This window comes from Chiloscyllium plagiosum, chromosome 25 (genome assembly GCF_004010195.1).
Source record: "Chiloscyllium plagiosum isolate BGI_BamShark_2017 chromosome 25, ASM401019v2, whole genome shotgun sequence".
Classification (NCBI taxonomy): domain Eukaryota; kingdom Metazoa; phylum Chordata; class Chondrichthyes; order Orectolobiformes; family Hemiscylliidae; genus Chiloscyllium; species Chiloscyllium plagiosum.
In genome coordinates, this window is record NC_057734.1 from 5,453,264 (window position 1) to 5,473,331 (window position 20,068).

At 39.4% G+C, this 20,068-nt stretch overlaps 1 protein-coding gene across 2 annotated transcripts in view; it reads left to right on the forward strand.

Annotated features, from left to right (window-relative positions):
* Positions 1–7,784: 7,784 nt before the first annotated feature.
* Positions 7,785–20,068, forward strand: part of dgcr8 (DGCR8 microprocessor complex subunit) — a 48,393-nt gene continuing 36,109 nt past the window's right edge. The window contains exons 1-4 of one of the 2 annotated variants that reach the window (XM_043715420.1): positions 7,785–7,882; positions 10,103–11,114; positions 12,566–12,728; positions 16,462–16,604. In XM_043715420.1, the coding sequence (XP_043571355.1) occupies positions 10,407–11,114; positions 12,566–12,728; positions 16,462–16,604 (1,014 nt within the window). In that variant the 5' untranslated portion in view covers positions 7,785–7,882; positions 10,103–10,406. The remainder of the gene's footprint in view (positions 7,883–10,102; positions 11,115–12,565; positions 12,729–16,461; positions 16,605–20,068) is intronic. The other variant, XM_043715421.1, reaches the window with a different exon arrangement.

Sequence of the window (20,068 nt, forward strand, 5' to 3'; positions counted from 1 at the left end):
GGGAAAGATATAAAAGAGACCTAAGGGGCAACCTTTTCACGCAGAGGGTGGTACATGTATGGAATGAGCTGCCAGAGGATGTGGTGGAGGCTGGTACAATTGCAACATTTAAGAGGCATTTGGATGAGTATATGAATAGGAAGGGTTTGGAGGGATATGGGCTGGGTGCTGGCAGGTGGGACGAGATTGGGTTGGGATATCTGGTCGGCATGGACGGGTTGGATCGAAGGGTTTGTTTCCATACTGTACATCTCTATGACTCTATAACAGCATTAACAAATGTAATACATAGTATTTTATGATTCAAAGTTTCTTCTTCCAATAACAATGTAAAATTGAATTTTGCATTTCCTGATGATTGTTCTTAATTACTAAGTTTGTAATAAAATATTATGTACCAGTATCAATAAAAGTTGTCCTAATTAGAAACTTAGTGTTGAAAATTATGTCACTTCCCTTTCTCAACATAATGTTCTCATTAAAAATGATTTTACTTGACATACTTCGAAAACTTAATATCATGGAAAATTCCTTAGATCTATTCCAAGTTGATGAGTATTGGTTTGCCGGATATATGTTGGAAACCCTCTAATCTATATGTACTGAATTGGAATTTTGGCCACATTTGCAGCAAGATATTGTCAATGAGAAATCTCTATGCCATGCTCAATTTTGTTTTGTGTTCCTGTGTATATTTTCCATGATTTTATTTATTAACCTCCCAAGATGCTTTATATCAGGCAGGGAGATCAAAGGATCAGGGTGTGAATGGGAGAAGTGGTGAGGGAGGATGGTGTATGGAGGAAGGGATTGGGTAAAAAAGACGGAGAAGGGTTAAAGATGGGTGGATGACACAAAGTATATCAGGAAAGAGGACTATGGAAAAAACATTACAGGGGCCAGATTTTAGAATCCTTGCAGTGCAGAAACAGGCTATTTGGCCCATTGAGTCCACATCATCCTTCTGAAGAAAACCCCACCCAGACCCTCCCCTCAACCCTATAACTCTGCATTTCCCATGGTTAATCCCTCTAGCCTACACATCTTTGGATGCTATGAGCAAATTAGCATGGTCAATCCGCCTGACCTGCATATCTTTGGACTATGGGAGAAACCGATGCACCCAGAAGAAACTCATGCAGACACAAGGAGAATATGAAAACTCCACAAACAGTCATCCAAAGCTGGAATTGGACCCAGGTCCTTGGTGCTGTGAGGCAGCAGTGCTAATCACTGAACCACCGTGTCGCTTTGTTGAAGGAATAACAGATCCAGCATTATTTATGTGTAAATGGGACAGCTATTTCTGGAGACCACACATGTCTGATTAGATATAGGGATCCAGTGTTTGATGCCTGGGTTCCCCTACTCTCCAAGAAGCTGTGCTACACAAATGTTCCAAAAAGAGACTCAACATGCGAATTTTTGAAACAGTGTGATATTGGGGTACCTTGAATTAGATGTTAACTAAACATTTCATTAAATGCCAAGCTATTCCAATCCCTCATAAGAACTTTTAGTGAATGGAAAACCTTTTTGGTGCGAAAAAATATGCATTTACAAGTGTCTAGTCTCAATTCTTCAGATTTTGACTAATGTTGGAGGTTTGAAAAGTATGTTTTTACATTTCCCCTTTCCATTTATTACTAATGTCACCTGCATTTACTTCTCTTTTCTTCTTTCTGTACTTGATTTGGTGTTGAATTCAATTTCCAACTGACACCTCTGTATTCTGCATTTAAGATTTTTCAATCTCATTGCTCAAGAGGATCGACAATTGCTTGCATGCTCATGCATTTTCCAGATCTCCATGCCAAAATATGGCTCTAAATAGATTCCAGTTCAAAATTACATAAAAAGTCCAAAGATTGGTATAAGTCCACTAAGAAGCAGAAACCATTCACACATCACTGAAACAAAATCTTGCTCTATTACTTGGTAATTCAGAGTTGGCTCCATTTGAGTGTGAAGATCACAAGAAGTTTGCATACAGAGACAGTACAGAAAAGGCAATGGGGTGGACCAATATTTATGCCTGTTTTTAACAAAACTCGTTTCTGAAGAGAAATCCAACATTATATAAAAATAACTGTACTTTTTAATTTGAATGCTGCCAATGATGAAAGATAGAAACTTCCTTAATGTTATTAAGTTGACATTTGCTGACATTATTGTGCATAACTAACTTGGGGGTAGAAATGCAATATGATTCATAAAAGCTGTTTACAGTACAAGCTTTCAGTTGGTAAGTTAATATCTAGTGAGGATGTTAATATTACAAAAGCCTATGAAACAAGAACAGATTTAATTTACACCTGCTTATGTAATATCCATGCTTTAAAGATTGAGCTGAAAATTTTCACTGGAAATAAGATGCGTCTGGCATCTGGCCCTGACTGATACTACATCATACTATAGATAAAAAAATCTGGTTTATCTTAATTTCAAAACTACAGTTCCATTTAGAAATAGATTAGTTATTGATCTCATATTTGTAGTTCACTGTTGCATGTGGCAGAACTCATGTCCAAATGAATTTGCTGAAACTGAATTTCAGAACAATTAACATTCGATATTGCAAACTGTAAGTGTTCCCTTGGCCAACATAACAGTATCATCATTAAAATAGATATAGCCTTCCTAACCCAGCTGAGTGGATAAATGCTGTACTATCACACAAGGCACTAAGGTCTGTGTTAAATTGGTTATTGCAGATATTTTAATCAATCTGTTCAGAGATGTTATTACACACCTTTGGAGCAGGTGGGATTTAAACCCTGGATACCATGACTGATTTCAGCATTCTTAGCTGTAGAGAGAAAAATCCCAGTTTTAAAATGCACATATTGGTGTCAGGTAAGGACAAAAATAGCAATTTTTATTTATAGTACAAGATAACACATCACCCCGAGGCAGGAACCCAGTTGAGATATGAGGTGCTGGGTAATTATTCGCGGTTCTATTTAAATCTAAATAATATGATGCAGAAAGAGTTGGATTAGATTAGATTAGATTATTTACAGTGTGGAAACAGGCCCTTCGGCCCAACAAGTCCACACCAACCCTCCGAAGAATAGCCCACCCAGTCCCATTCCCCTCTGACTAATACACCTAACACTATGGGCAATTTAGCATAGCCGACTTGGACTGTGGGAGGAAGACCAGAGCACCCGGAGGAAACCCACGCAGACACAGGGAAAATGTGCAAACTCCACACAGACAGTCACCTGAGACTGGAATCGAACCCAGGTCCCTGGGGTTGTGAGGCAGCAGTGCTAGCCACCGTGCCGCCCCCCCCAAAAAACAAACAAACAAGATGGAGCTCAGGAGATTGTTGCTGGGAATGTTACAGAATTATATCTAATGGGTAATGAGAGCATGGACAAAGGCAGGTGAGACAATGATACAAGGCCAATATTGTAACAATGGAATAAATAAAATCAGAAATGCAAAGTAAACAGAGCAGTTAAGAAAGGCAAAAGCGATGTGGCAGGTAATGCATTACTAGCTGACCCTTTCCAACATATTTCTCTATTGTAGGAAACAATATATTTTTCCTTTTTGCATTATAAACTCAAATGGAAGTTGGACTATAGTATAGCTGAAATATCAGGAGAGTTTTACAATTTAGAAAAATTAAGTCATGTACATTTTTGGTTTGCAACAGAATTTTGCAATTGGAGGAATAAGTTTGATAAATAATTCAATCTGTGTGACACATGGAGTTTTTGAGTTCAGGAAAAGCTGCCTGACGACAGCCCTTGGATTGGTCGAGCTGCATTTGATTACAAATTGTGAATTCAGTCACCAAAAGCCCTCCAGAGCCAACAAACTGAAAACTTTTCTCTTTCTCCTTCTCCCAGTAGGAGGAGAAAGGGAAATAAAAACAAGAAAACTTAAAAGAAAGAATTTTAGCAGAAAAGATATAGGTCGACCAGATCAAATATCAAATGAAGAACAAATATCACTTTACACACAGCAGCAAGTCATCATTGCTGAATGAAAGGGACTGAGAGACAGTTTCAACCCCCCACCCCCTCAGTGATGTTGACTGTTGACCCTCAGAATTTTGCTCCCTTGCTACATTTTTTCCACCCATAATATACATCAAACCTTTATCTTCCATCTGTCTTAATCATGAATGAGTGTACGTGTATTTGGGGTTTTTAAGAGGTTTATATTGCATTGCAGAAGAAAATGGATCCTTTATCTGCCATCTGTTAAAAAGTTAAGTATTTAGAATAAATAGTTATTTTCTGTTAATAACAAAACCTGATTTAAATGGCTTTTGTCACGAATAGCAGTTTCTCAGGCAAATTGGTTGTCTAATTAGGAATTTACACAATTTGTGATGGCTTGGGAACAGTGGGAATCGTTTCCCACATAAATCATAACTGCATTTATTTCAAATTTCCAGCATCTGCCCTATTTGATTTTGCTAAGTAGGCAGTTGAGAAGGATGATTGATAAATATGGAAAAAGATTTTAATATGCCAGAAACAATCCTGCAGTAATTTTCTGTCAAGTCTGGTGCCTTCCCAAGATGCTGCTTATGCATGTCAGTCTTTCTGAGATTTGTTATAAAATTAAAGTTTTGTTCCTGAGCTGGGGCTTCTGTCTGTCAACCCATTCCAGTACTCCATCCCCTATTCAGACCTATTATGCATAATGGGCTAAATATCAACTTATGCTGTAAACCGAAAGTTCAAAACAGTACCATTAGAGGTAGAGATCTTCAGGAAATACCCTGGTCAGGGATTTACACTTATTTAATTACAATCTTCTGCTTATTAAGGTGAAAATGATCAGTGGGGTACCGCAGGGATCGGTGCTTCGACCCCAGCTGTTCACAATATATATTAATGATTTAGATAATGAAACTAGGTGTCATATTAACCAGCTTTGCAGATGACACAAATTTGGGTGGGAGGCTATGCTGTGAGGAGAATACAGAGAAACTTCAGTGCAGTTTGGAGTCAGTGTGAAAATATGTGGCAGATGGAGAATAATGTGGATAAGTGTAAAGTTATCCAATTTTGTTACCAAAAATGGGAAGGCAAATCATTATCTGAATGGCAATAAATAGGAAAAGAGATGCAGCAATGAGATCTGGCGTCCTCATGTAAAGGCAAATGGAAGGTCAAATTTGAATGCAGATTGCAGGGTTAAGGGCAGGATTCTGGGCAGTGTGAAGGACAGAGGGATCTTGGGGTCCACGTCCATAGATCCCTCAAAGTTGCCACCCAAGTTGATATGGTCATTAAGACGACATATGGTGTGTTGGCTTTTAATAGGGAGATTGGGTTTAAGAGCCACGAGGTTATGCTGCAGCTTTATAAAGTTCTGGTTAGACCACACTTGGAATATTGTGTTCAGTTCTGGTCACCTCATTAAAAGTAGGATGTGGGTGCAGAGGAGATCTTCCAGGATGCTGCCTGGACTAGAGGGCATGTTTTATGAAGAAAGGATGAGTGAGTTAGGGCTTTTCTAATTGGAGCAAAGAAGGATGAGAGGTGACTTGATAGAAGTGTACAATATGGTGAGAGGCATAGATAGTGTGGATAGCCAGAGACTTTTCCCCAGGGCAGAAATGGCTATCACAAGGGAGCATAATTTTAAGCTGATTGGAGGAAGATTGAGGGGAGATGTTAGAGATAGGTTCTTTGCACAGAGGGTGGTGGGTATGTGGAATGCACTGCCAACATTGGTAGTTGAGTCAGATACATCAGGGACTTTTAAGCCACTCTTAGATAGGCACATGGATGATAGTAAAATGAAGGGTATGTAGGTTAGTTTTCTCTTAGAGTAAGATAAAAGGTTGGCATAACATCAAGAGCCAAAGGGCCTATACTGTGCTATACTGTTCTGTGTCCCATATATATATGAAAGGGATCAAAGGATATGGGGAGAAAGCAGGAACAGTACTGAGTTGAATGAACAGCTATGATCATACTGAATGACAGAATAGGCTGAAAGGGCCAAATGGTGAAAGTGAGAACTGCAGATGCTGGAGATCAGAGTCAAGATTAGAGTGGTGCTGGAAACGTACAGCAGGTCAGGCAGCATTCGAGGAGCAGGAAAATTGATGTTTCGGGCAAAAGCCTTTCGTCAGAAATTCTTTTGCCCGAAACTTCGATTTTCCTGCTCCTCGGATGCTGCCTGACCTGCTGTGCTTTTCCAGCACCAGTCTAATCTTGGGCCAAATGGACTACTGTTGCTCCTATTTTCTATATTTGTATGAATTCGGGGAAATTCTCCTTAAAGACATACTGTCACAAATTATGATTTGGAGGTGCTGTGTTGGACTGGGGTATACAAAGTTAAAAATTCCTGATGAAGAGCTTTTGCCCAAAACATTGATTTTTCCTGCTGCTCTGATGCTGCCTGACCTGCTGTGCTTTTCCAGCAACACACTCTCGACTCTGATCTCCAGCATCTGCAGACTTCACTACCTCAAAGTTAAAAATAACACAACACCAGGTGATAGTCCAACAAGTTTATTTGGAAGCACTAGCTTTTGAAGCGTTGCTCTTTCATCAAGTGGTTGTCCAGGTGTTTCATCAGGAGCAGAACTCCAAAACCTAATGCTTCCAAATAAACCTGTTGGAGTATATCCTGGTGTTGTGTGATTCTTAACTTATCATAAATTAGGTATTCTCAGAAATACGTCACTTCCTTTGGTGTTCCTAGGTCAAACTCCTGGAAGTCTTTTCTCCAACAGTATTTTGACTGACCCTGCACCAAATGGACTGCAACATCTTCTCCAGGACAGTTAGAGATAAGCCAGCATTTATTGCCCATTTAGCATAGCAAAGAGCCATGGTGGCTCAGTGGTTAGCACTGCTGCCTCAGCACCAGGGTCCCAGGTTCGATTCCAGCCTCTGGCGACTGTCTGTGTGGAGTTTGCACATTCTCCCTGTGTCTGTGTGAGTTTCCTCTGGGTACTCTGGTTTCCTCCCACAAGTCCAAAGATGTGCAGGTCAGGTGAATTGGCCATGCTAAATTGCCCACAGTGTTAGGAGCATTAGTCAGAGGGAAATGGGTCTGGGTGCGTTACTCTTCAGAGAGTCAGTGTGGACTGGTTGGGCCGAAGGGCCTGTTTCCACACTGTAGGGAATCTAATCTAATCAAGATAACGGTAAGGCCGCCACATTTGTATTCGACCAATGGGGCTGCAACCTCTCATTCGAGAGTGATGACTGGCGGTAGTTTAACCTGAGTGTCACCATGGTAACCTCAGCCGGTGTGGGAATTAACACCCTCTGTTGGCATCACTCTGCATGATCAACCAACTGAGCTAACCGACTGCCATCCCCTCCCAAACACCGGTGCACACTTACGAATGAATAAATATAAGCATTTTGATATTTAAAAAAGGAATATCTATCTTTAGTAGGGAAAGGCAGTATTCATTTCCTCAATCATTTCACCGCACTGCCATGGTGCTTGTCAATCAAGTATAAGACGCATGCGCATTTGACGGTTAGTGGCCGAGCCAGGAGCCGCTGGGCGGGGCGATCCGATGATTGACGTGAGCTCCGGTCCCGCGCCGTAACGGTCTGGCAAAGCAAAGGCGGTGATTGAAGGCCAGGGCGGCGCGGCCTCCGAGCTGCCGATTGGCTTACTGCGACCAAAAAACAAATCAATCAAAGCCTGTGCCGAATGCGTGCCGTCGCCGCCACCGTCCGCTGATGACTGACGGTCTGGCAGCCCCGCCTCCTCCACTGCGCGTCTGCCGATTGGTCGCCCGTTACATCAATCTTCAGTGTCGTGCATGCGCGTTGGTGAAGTTGGAGCTGAGGCTGCGGCTGATGCCGGAGCTGATGGGTGAAGGCAGGGCGATGAAATTCTCTGATGTTTATCGATGTGATGAGCTTTCACGGTAGGTTTTCTTTTGCGCTAAACTAACGTAAATGCAGCCTTGAAGGTGCCATTTATTTGATTATTAACTATTCAACAGCAGTTAATCTTCGAGGTGCAGCTTCACGAAATAAGTACTTTTTTTTGTCGAAGTCTAGACTAGGCCTCACGCAGGCCTGGGGGGGGGGGGGGGGGGTGTCTTTCTCTTTCCTCGCTTAACTTTAAATTAGACACAAGGGTCGTTAATACCGGGGTTCAGTGTTTCATTTTAAGTTGGTGCAGGGGTTTGTTTGTTTGACTGAATCCTCTGGTGAGAGACGGGTTGGCGTTGGGTGAGTAAGAATGAGCCTCACCAAAGGCCTGTTGCTGTGTGACTTCCATCGATTCTAATCCTGCTTCCCCTGTCATAATGCCTCAGCGAAGATCGCTGAAAGGCGGGGGTACTGGAGTTTATGGATAGATCGATATTTATAAGGCATCAAGGAGCTAATATTTCGGAGGGAGTAAGGGGATTTTCGTTTTCATACAATCACACAGCACGGAAACAAATCCTTCGGTTCAATCATAATGGTCCACGCCGATCATAAACCATTCCACACCTGCCTGTGCTTGGCCCATATCCCTTCAAACATTTCCCATTCATGTTCTTATCTAAATATCTTCTAAATGTTGTAACTGTACCCACCACTTCCTCTCGAAGTTCATTCCGCACGCGAACTGTGTAAAAAAAAAAGTTGCCCCATGTCCTTTTATAAAACTTTGTCCTCTCACTTAAAAATATTTCCCCTAGACTTGAAATCCCCAAACCTACGGGGAAGACACCTGCTGTTCACCTTATCTACATCCCTCATGGCTTTATAAATCTCTATAACGTTATCCAATCTCCTTCGCTCCAGTGCAAAAAATCCCAGCCTATCCAGCATTTCTTTATCACTCAAACCCTCTATTCTTGCCAACATCCTGGCCAATCTTTTCTGAACCCTCTTCAACTTAATAATATCCTTCATATAACATGGTGACCAGACTGAACATGGTACTCCAGAAGAGGCCTCACCAACCTCAACATGGTGTTCCAACACCTATACTCGGAGGTTTGAGTAATGAAGGAAACCATGCCAAACATTTCCTTTACCATGTTATCAACATAGTTAAACTTCAAAGATTTATGTACCTGAGCCCCTAGGTCTTTCCGTTCTACAACACAACACAAATCCCTACTTTTAATTGTATAAGTCCTGCCCTTGTTTGTTTTCACATTTATCCAAACTAATCTCCAACTACCACTCCTAAGGCATTAACCCAATTCATCAAGATTTCTTTGTAACCTTAGATAACATTCGCTATCCACTAAACTTCTAATTTTCTTACATTAGAAATAACTTTACACCAATATCTAATGCTTTCATTTTTTTTCTTTGCTACATCAGAATTATAAACTATTGAGTTAAAATGTATTGGAATTATCTAGTTTTTTTAATATTGAAATTAAAATGTCAGCTGAAATTGGCTATTCTGCAAATTTGAATTTTTAACGCAGTACTGCTTGATTCATTGTGTCAAATTTGTGATTAATGTGCTCCTTGACATGCATTCTCTATATCTTGGTTAGTGAAGACTTATCTTTTCTATAATTTTTTTGCATTATTATAATGTGTTACTTAATCAGTTGCTGACTTGTTGATTACTGCTTCATTAATAATTTTATAAAAGGACTTGTACAGGTTACAAGTTATCAATTTGGATGGAGTAATAATCTGAGATACTTATTTAGCTAGACTCACTGGATAATGAAAATTGCTTTTGAAATAGCTATCATGGCTTCATCAGAGAATCTAATAAAACTGGAGAATAAGTTGCATCTGTAAAACACAATGAGTATTTAGAAATAAGAACATAATCAATGAAAACCAATCTTGAAAATACTTTTTCCAGTGCCTTCAGTACCTAGAACCTTCAGCTCTGAAATTACATTTACTGGGTACTTGTGTAAAATTGCTTTAATGCATTAGTTTAAAATGTTTTACTCCACTGCATCAGTAAAGTTGTTAACCCATTTGTTTAATACTTCAGTAGAAGTAAACAAGAATGAGTGAATTAAGAAAAACAGCTTAAACAGAACAGAAGGGAATTTGAGTACTCTACTAATACAATGCATTCTTCTGGCAGCTAGAATTTCATTGACAGTTTACGCATAATCCTTTTGGTTGAAAAGTATTGATTGCATTTTATTGTATCTCTGCAGGTGGTGATCAGTAGAAGATGGTGTCAAGGACTCAAGATGATGAATTCTATCTAATTGCAAGCGTTGATTAAGCTGAATACATTGTGATTTCCAATAATTGAGACAGTGATTCTAAAAGCTGTCTACTTTAATGAAAAGAACAATGTAGTCAGCTTAACTGAATCATCTGTAAAATTTGCTTAGTACCATAACTTTTGAGAAAATCTACTTGGACTGGCATATGTTTAATTTCTTAGTTGGGTATTTGACAAAGATATAATTTGTTTAGGACTCTTTATAGCTTAGAATTAATAAGTTCGGAAAAATGGAGACGTTTGGAAGTATGCCACCTATGCCCAAAGAGCCACTGAATGTGGAGAATCAGCCGTGTCCCCCACCTCTTCCTCCAAGTGCGCCGCCGCCTCCACCACCTCCCCTGCAAATGTCCAGTGACGCAGAAGTTATGGACGTTGGCTCTGGTGGTGATGGACTTTCAGACACTCCCGCTGGGGACTGTAACACGTGCAGCCAAGACCAGCTTCTTACGATGGAATCCACTGCCTTTAACAGTCAATTCACAACAGTATCGGAAAACTGTCCACAGAATCCAAGAACAGCACGTCATGCACCGGCTGTTCCTAAGTTTGCCCCTGATATTAAGTTACTCAAAGATGTAAAAATTAGAGTTGTCTTTACAGATAATAGTAAAAGCAAGGACAGACAGGTAGTTTATACTGGTGTTGAATCTGGTGAGAAAAGTACCGAATTTATCAATAGCATAAATGGAGATTTGCATGGCATTCCTTTTGATAGTAATACAGTAGTGGGGTCAGGGGGTATTTGTAGTAAAAATACTAGTAAGCAAGAGATTGAAGACAATCAGGAGAAAAAAGTGGAATTTGCAGTACTCGATGAACTAGAAGACTTTACAGAAAACTTCGAAACTGATGATATTGAGGGAACAGGTTTCAAATCTGAAATGATCATTCAACAGGATCACATCGATGAAGAAGCTCTGAGTTACTCTTTTGAGGTATGTGAGCAGGGTTCAAAATACTCACGTGCATGTTATTGCACGTGGACTTCTCCTTGTGTGATATAAATGGCTTCCCTACCTTTTTTCCTCTTTTTTTTCTGTCTCCCGCGCTCCTGCCTGATGCATGTAACCTTTCTTATTCAAGATTGGACTGTCATTAAATTGCAAATAATATTTCTCTATTCCAGTGTTTCCTAAGTGTTGACATTTGGAGGTTGTACTGATTTTTAATTGTTCCCTCTATTTACATGCATCAGGTAATATGTTTAGTATTTTGAACCCTGTATGTGTTTTTCTAGCCCTTTATGACCAGCACACTTCACCATCAACAACTTTTCCAGCTGGTAAAATTTCAAACAAAAAGTCCACTTATTTCAGTCCACAATGCAACAAGTTATATTTATATTTACCATGATTGATAAGGTTTTTTTTTAATGACTATGCAAGTTGTCTTAATTTTTTTTTTGTGCAAAAATATCCTTCCATTCCTACTTCACTTCTCTTTCCACAACTGTGCTCCTTCAGTCAATAATGGATGAACAGAAATACAAACTGCTGCGTAGTTCTGATGCCAGTCCCTTGTCTATGAATTGGTTAGTCGGAGTTGTGTCCACCCATCTGTAGGTATGTATGGATGAACCAACTCTGAAGACTGACCAGAGCATTAGATAAAGCTCAATACAGTGATGGCATCGAGCCCAGGCTGGAACCTTAAACTCTGACAGTGGAAGTGTGCAGCAAGTATCTTTTGTATCTTCAGTGTGTTGTGTGTGTTTCAATTTAAAATAACTTACCCACTTTATAAATAACTATAAAGCCAATTTTTATACCTAACTTATTTTTAGTCCTGCAAAGAAATTTACATATGTGTCAAATGCATCCAATTCAAATACTAGCATCCCACTTAATGTCATTGTAGTAACAAAGTCGATTGATAAGATACAAGCTTGTATTTGGGCACACCCAGATTAATTCAGGTACATTATTATTGTTTTGAGTTTTTTTTAAAATAACATTTCATAGCTTCAAAGCAGTTTAAGTTGCTCACAACCTTCTTTGTGTTATAAATTAATTTCTGTATAATTAAAAATGCTTTTAAGTTGCCCAGAAATAAAGTGGGAACACTTGAATGATTGATTCATAGTTGCTGTGTGAGCCACAGCTTTATCCCTCAGTGGAATATCAGACTCTAAATTTAACATTTGGCTTAAAGCGTACATGTGTACTTTATTTCAGGCATCTGGAGAATGATCAGTATTTGTGCTTAATACTATACAACTTGGTATGAAATCCTATACTCCTTTAGTTTAAAGGAACAAACATAATCCAATTGACATAATTGTGTCAGTGCAGCTAGAGTTAAAAAGTGTTTTTTTATTTTTTAAATGTCCTATTTAGAAATCTTCATACTGTTATAGTGGGATGGCCTTCAATGCTGTATTTTACAGGATGATTTTGATAATGATGTTGATGCACTACTGGAGGCAGTGCTACCTCCTCCCAGAAAGAGGAAACGGGTAGAAGAGGAGAATACTGGTGACAGTGACCACCAGACTGATGAAGAAACAAGTGTGCAGCCAATGATGACCAAAATTAAAACTGTGTTAAAAAGTAAGTGGATGACACACTCTAACAGGTTTTGTTTTACCTGTTGAAGATATCGTACAGCTCAGTAGATTCTGGTCAGACCTTGCTAAGATGCCAATTTTTCACAAGTATTGTTGTATTGGCCAAAGATTTTCCTGTGAAGAGTATCACAAATTACCCTAATTTATTCTTAAGGACCATTCACATTTACAAAAATTTCAACAGGGATCATTGTTGGTAACAAATTGTGAAACTGCGACTGATTTTTTTTTTCTTGCGTGTGTTAGCATCCCAACTCCAGCCCTGTAAATTAAATTGTCAACCTGGAATTGAGCATTTTTAAGTGTTTGCACAGTTATTGATGGAAGCATATTCTATCAAGAGTTTGTGGTTTGTCTCAAATCCTAGTGAGATTTCTCTGGATATGTCAGTTTTTCATCAATATCTTGATTGAGAGGTAATTTATTAATTGTGATACTACTGTAAAGTACAAATGTTTATTGAATTTTAAGATTCTTTCTGAAAAGGAAAAGTTATAGTCATAGAGTTGGATAATGGAAGTAAACTCAACTGACATCAGTGTCTTTGAAACTCTTGGATATAAAGATTATCTTAAGATGTTAGTGTCCCAAAAACAGAGTGCTGGAGAAACGCAACAGGTCTGGCAGTGTCTATCAGAACAAAGGGTCACTGGACTCAACATTAGCTCTGTTTTTCTCTCTACAGGTGTTGCCAGACTCTGTTTCCTTAGCACTCTGTTTTTGTTTTATTTCAGATTTCCAGCATCCACAGTCCTTTGTTTGTAAAGTCCCTCCTTAATTCCTGTCAGGTCATATAGAACTAAATGATGAAACAAATTTAACCAATGCTTAAAAGCTTAAAGGAATGTCAGATTTGTAATGCACCTTTAAAATGGGTACTGGACAGTGTTTAAGAACAAGCAACACATTCACCATGTTTTATGTCCATGGTTGAAATAGTGTACAATAGATTTAGTGAAGGTGAAAGTCCTTTGAGCGAACATAGGAACAGGGCGAAGCCTTTCAGCCTGTCCATCATTCAGTGAGATCGCGGCTGACCTGTTACATAACCAAAGATTAGCATGCAGAGTTAACAGAATGCTGTCACCCTATGATCTACACTGAACAATTGACTTGGCAGCAATTGTTGTTTGTGGAAGCAAGTTTCAAAACTCTTAACACCTTTTTTGTGTAGACGTGTTTTCCAATTTTGCTCCTGAAAACTATGCCTCCAGATTTTGCGCAATGTCCTAGATTCCCCAATTTCTTAACATCGTGCAAACTTTGATCAAGCACTTAATATTTTACATTTGATCAAATTCCACTGAAGTTTGTGTAATCTCACTTAATTTAATTGCTGGAGTCCAGGTATCATTCTAGTCAATCCACACTTTACAAGGTTAATACATTCTTTGTAAGGTCAGATGCCCACAAGGACACTCCCATACCATGTAAGCTGGGCTTAGCAATATGATTTCTAATCCCTATGCAGTAGTCCTTTTAAATATAAAAAGTTTCATTCAATTAAATTTTTTTATTTACTTTCTCTGCATGTTCATGACATTTGAATAGCCTGTATGCTGAATACCCAATTCGTTTGGTCTCCTGCTTCTAACCTTTCACCATTTAGAAACTATCCTTTTAGGTTAGAACTGATAAAACACACACTTGGCTTTAGTAAAATCCAATTCCCATATTTTCATTCATTCACTTCATGTATTACTATCCAGTGTTCTGCTTCCATCTATACGACTTCAAATGACAACTATCTTTTACTGTTCACAAACTTGGAAATGTGGCTTTCTTGCCCATCATCTAAGACATTTGTAAATGCAATAAATAGTCAACCCCATTGCAGATCCTTCTGGGGTGCTTTTTCTTGCCAATTGGAGTACCTGTCCGTGATCGCTATTTAAGAGGTATAGTTAATAAGTTTGCAGATGATACCAGAATTGGAGGTGAAGTGCACAACGAAGAAGGCCAATGGGCTGAGGAGTGGCAGATAAAATTTAATTTAGATAAATGCAAGGTGCTGCATTTTGGAAAAGCAAATCTTATCAGGACTTATACACTTAATGGTAAGGTCCTAAGGAGTGTTGCTGAACAAAGAGACCTTGGAGTGCAGGTTCTTAGCTCCTTGAAAGTCGTGTCCCGGGTAGATAGGATAGTGAAGAAGGCGTTTGGTATGCTTTCCTTTATTGGTCAGAGTATTGAGTATAGGAGTTGGAAGGTCATGTTGCAGCTGTCCAGAATGTTGGTTCGGCCACTGTTGGAGTATTGCATGTAATTCTGGTCTCCTTCCTATATGAAAGATGTGTAACTTGAAAGGGTTCAGAAAAGATTTGCAAGGATGTTGACAGTGTTGGAGGATTTGAGCTATAGGGGGAAGTTGAATAGGCTAGGGCTGTTTTCCCTGGAGCTTCGTAGGCTGATGGCTGACCTTTTTAGAGGTTTACAAAATTATGAGGGGCATGGATAGGAATAATAGGCAAAGTCTTTTCCCTGGGGTGGGGGAGTCCAGAGCTAGAAGGCATTGATTTAGGGTGAGAGGGGAAAGATATAAAAGAGACCTAAGGGGCAATGTTTTCACGCAGAGGGTTGTACATGTATGGAATGAGCTGCCAGAGGAAGTGGTGGAGGCTGGTATAATTGCAATGTTTAAGAGGCATTTGGATGGGTATATGAATAGGAGGGATATGGGCCCGGTGCTGGCAGGTTGCAATATCTGGTCAGCATGGACGAGTTGGACTGAAGGGTCTGTTTCCGTGCTGTATATCTCTGACTCCATGCTGCTCACCCATTGCCCTCATCAGAACAATATCTGCCCTCAATTCTGAGCTTCAACTTCATGTACGAATGACCTTTGATCAGAATAGGGGAAGATGTTGGACTGAACAGAAATTGAGGTAATTCAATAATTTTTGCAAAATCTTGATGTTGACACGGTGTACTCTCGTCTAAAGTTCAATAGGTTCACTGATCTGAGAATTGTGCCAACGGTGCACTGAAATGGGTTTATCAAGAAGTGTACTCTTATTCTAACTTTCTCTATTTTCTTAATTCCCAGATTCATTTAGATCTGGGAAACTGAATTGTTTTTCACTTAGTGTCCATCCAGGAGTATTCTCTGGCCTCTGTTGTAATGGGATTCTGATCATTCCTTTTTCTTCCGCCACCAAATCTCCTGTTGCACTAATTAAAAGATTAATTAACAAGTACTATACACCAAGGGCTGTGCAACAACAAAAAATAGTGGAGGTTACATTCAATCGTTCTTTATGCTTTTTATCGTAGCAATTGCAGTTATGACTTCCTTTTGGGTTTCATCAGCCTTGTGTGATTTTTTTGACAACCTTGGTGGTGATCAATCAGTCTACAATGTTTGCTCAGTCATACATCAACCATGTTCCCAAACGAAACTAGTCCCACTTACCTGCGTTTGGTCCAGATTTCCTCCAAACCTTTCCTATTCATGTACTTATCCAAATTTTTTTTAATGTTGTAACTGGAGCTGCATACCACTTCCTTTGGCAGTTCATTTCATCTATGAACCACTGTGTTTTTCTTTTTTAAAAAAAGTTGCCCCTCATATTCTTTTTTAAATCTTTCTCCTCTCATCTTAAAAATAGTCCCTTAGTTTTGACCACCCCTCCAACCTGCATTCTGTCTTTGTATTGTGATTGAATTATGACATCTTGTGCTTTTCTTGGTATTACATTTGTTTTAATCTTTTATAGATCGTGGCCGTCCACCAAGTGAACCCCTTCCTGATGGCTGGATCATGACATTCCATAATTCTGGTATTCCAGTTTACCTGCACAGAGAAACCAGAGTGGTTACCTGGTCGCGACCTTATTTCTTAGGAACCGGAAGTATCAGGGTAGGAGATAAATTCAGTAGTATGTTATGGAAAGAATCTTATGTCCAGAAATGCACTGAATCTGGTGGCACTCTTTTTTTTTTTCATAATTTATACATTGAATGTAGCATCATTGGCTAAACTAGCATTTGTTGCCCCTTCCTAATTTAGCTGTCTTCTTGAATTGCTGCAGTCCTTGGGACGGTGAGTAGTTTGAAGGAGAACTTGCGGGAGGTGAAATTTCCCATGAATCTACTGCCCTTCACCATCTAAGTGGTAAAGGTCATAGATTTGTAAGGTGCCTTGGTGAGTTACTACAATTCAGCTTGTAGGTGATGATGTTGTTAGTTACGATAAATGACCACCAGAGACTGAGTACAAATTTACAATCATATATTCAAGCAAAATGGAGGGGTTGCATGGTCTTTATTTTTCTTGTAAATATGAAAAGCCCTATTTAACCCTTACAATCTAATTCATTTTAATAGTACGCCCTGATGTCCTTTTGCATTGGTGAAGAGAGTGAATGATGAAAGTTATGGATGGGGTGCCAGTCAAGTGGTCTGATTTGGCCTGGATTGTGTTGAGTTTCTTCAGTGCTGTTGAAGCCTCCATCCAGGCAAGAGGAGAGTACTCCATCACACTTCTGACTCATAGCTTGTAGATGGTGGGCAGGCATTAGGGAGACAGTGAGTTATTGATTGCTAATGACTTGCTCTTGAGCCATATATGGCTGGTCCAGTTCAGTTTCTAGTCAGTGGTAATTTTTGGAATGTTGACAGGAGAGGAATCGATGCTAGTAATGCCATTGAACATGATTGGGTAATGATATCTTTCATTGGCGAAAATCATTTCCCAGCAATTGTGTGGTGTTTTTTATTTGCCACTTATCAACACCAACCTTACTGCATGTGGACATGAACTGCACCAGTATCTGAAGAGTTGCAAATGGTGTAGAACTTCATGCTGTCATCAGCAAACATCCCCATTTCTGACCTTAGAGCAGAAAGGGCACTGAAGCAGCTGAAGATGGTTAGGTCTAAGACCCTACCCTGAGGAAGTCCTATACTGATGTTTTGGGACTGAAATATCCATAGATCATAGGCATCACTGAGGCCAATATTTGTTGTCATGCGATGATAGTGTTGGCTTATTTATTAACAGCTGTAGTCCATGTTGTGTAGATGCCTCCACTTGAGTTGAAAGGCCCTCAGTTGGCAGAGTGTTGGCATCCCTACCCCTAGACCTAGAGGTTTAGGTTCAAGTTCCACTTGCTCCAGAGATGTGTAATAACATCTCTCAATAGGTTGATGAGAAAAATAGGCTAAGTAAAAATTTAGTGACACCGTAGCTTAGTTTGTTAAAGCAGCTGCCTGGTACACAGTAGGATCCTGAGTTCATACCCTTTAGTGCTTTAAATGGATTTTGAGACATAGTGGTAGTGTTGCAATCTTAGAGCCAGGAGGCTTGGGTTCAAGACCCACCAGCTCCAGAGGTTTTTAAGAACATTTCTGACCAGGTTGATTTTTAAAGTCAATTAAGTTGACTTAATGTTGGTGAGTTGTGTTTACATTTATGCCATTTCTTGTAGAGATTAACTGGACAGCACTTTGTCTGATGTTATATAAACAAACCCACCACCAAAGTAACAAATTACGCAGTAATCAAGTTACAAACACTGCCCATCTGAGAGTCTTATTTACACTATCCCAATTGTTCCCCTGGCTATGTTGAGACTGATCAGGCCATGGATTAAACTCAGGTTATTTTTGACCTTCCTATTGAATTGTGATTCTCCAGAAACGCACAGACACTATTTGAATTATTTTCTTACACACAATCAACGTTTAGTTTCTTGTGCCAAACATGGATGCTGTGATTTATTTATTATTGTGACCAGTCCTCCTCTTTCAAACCCTTCTGCCAATCAGCAAATCAGGTCCAGTAATAATATATTCATTTTGAAAGCAGCAGATTGGTTCATGTGTAGGGTGTTTCATCCTGAGAAAGCAAGCTTAAAAACTTCATTTTCTCATCCCATGCTTCACATGTTCTCTTATCTACTAAGATGGTAATTTATACTACCTGTGCATTTGTGTTTTTGTCTTTGCTACATTTTTTTCCTTTGTGACAATACTGTGCCACTAAGAGATGTGTTCTGCCCTGTTTCTCTTGTAAAGGTCACAGTGGTGCCAAAATGTTTTCTTCAGACAGGCAGTTGGTAAATCGCTTTGTTCTTCTTAGGTTTTTTAAGAAGTAAGACAAAAGAATCATGAGTGAATGGGGTCAGGCTCACACGCACAAAAGGATTTTGGTTTTGCTTTCAGTTGGTGGTTTTTGCTGGCTGCTGGAACTAAAAGCTTGAGTTCTCTGCTGCTAGAGTGAAGTCTTAGGCAGCGAGGTTTCTGTTTAGATTCTTTTTTCTGAGGTACTTCTTGCACACTTGATGCAACTGCAACACACCAACTTCTGTGAACAAGCAAAATTTTATTAAGCACAGTACAGTACAAGCTTTCTGGAGGAACTTTTAACAAACACCTTGCAGAGTCATGTCAAAAGCTCTCCTTGAACAAAGGAAACAGTCCTTCCTTTATACAAAGTCTTCGCATCACTATTAGTAACACCCACAAGGCCACCCTCCAGCCATTCCCCCACAGTCGCATGCCATCTAAGACACAATGCACTGACCACATCATCTCCAGAAACAATGTAATGCGAATCATCCCTTAATGAACAAATCTGTTGCAACTCGCTTTTTTTGTGACTATAGGGGAGTAGTCAAATTCCAGCTGTAATATTCTTATTGATTTCTGAATAGGGGATGAAAATGTAAATAGTAGGAGGTGATAATGTGAATAGCTTCTGAATGGCAAAGAAATTACCGTGCAAATGGCTCTGAAAAGTAGGAGATGCTAATGTACTTTCTTATAATCTATCCGTAAGTCAGAGGCATTCCACCCTATCCTTGGGATATCCAATTTCCTGCAGGTCAGCAGAGCAAGCTAACTCTTTTTAATATCATGGTTTCCTCTTAAAAATCAAAGGGGGCACATTGGGTGTTTCTTCTGGACTGGATGAGACAGCACATGAGAATAATAACTCTGTTGCTGAATTGCCTTTGCCAAGGTGTGTGTTTATGTTATGCTGCTTGTACCAGAACAGTAGTTGATTAGTGGTTAAATCATACATTATCTTAAGTATTTCAATATAGTAAAGTTATGCTGCTACTTGTTTTTGTATTTTAACTCTTGTGTAAGGATAAAGTGTTTTGATTCAAGCTCAGTGGTGGACCAATCAAATCTTATCTGGAACACAGCGCTTAAGCTTGTCTTTTAAAAAAAATATAAAAATTAGGTTCTAGGCAATCTCCATAACATAATTTGGGTAGTTTAATGTGGTCCATAACACCTTTTTTCCCTTTGTTCCATAGTCCTGATTGTATTGTTTATTGTCACTCTCCCTTTGCTGTCTCAACAGTACTCACC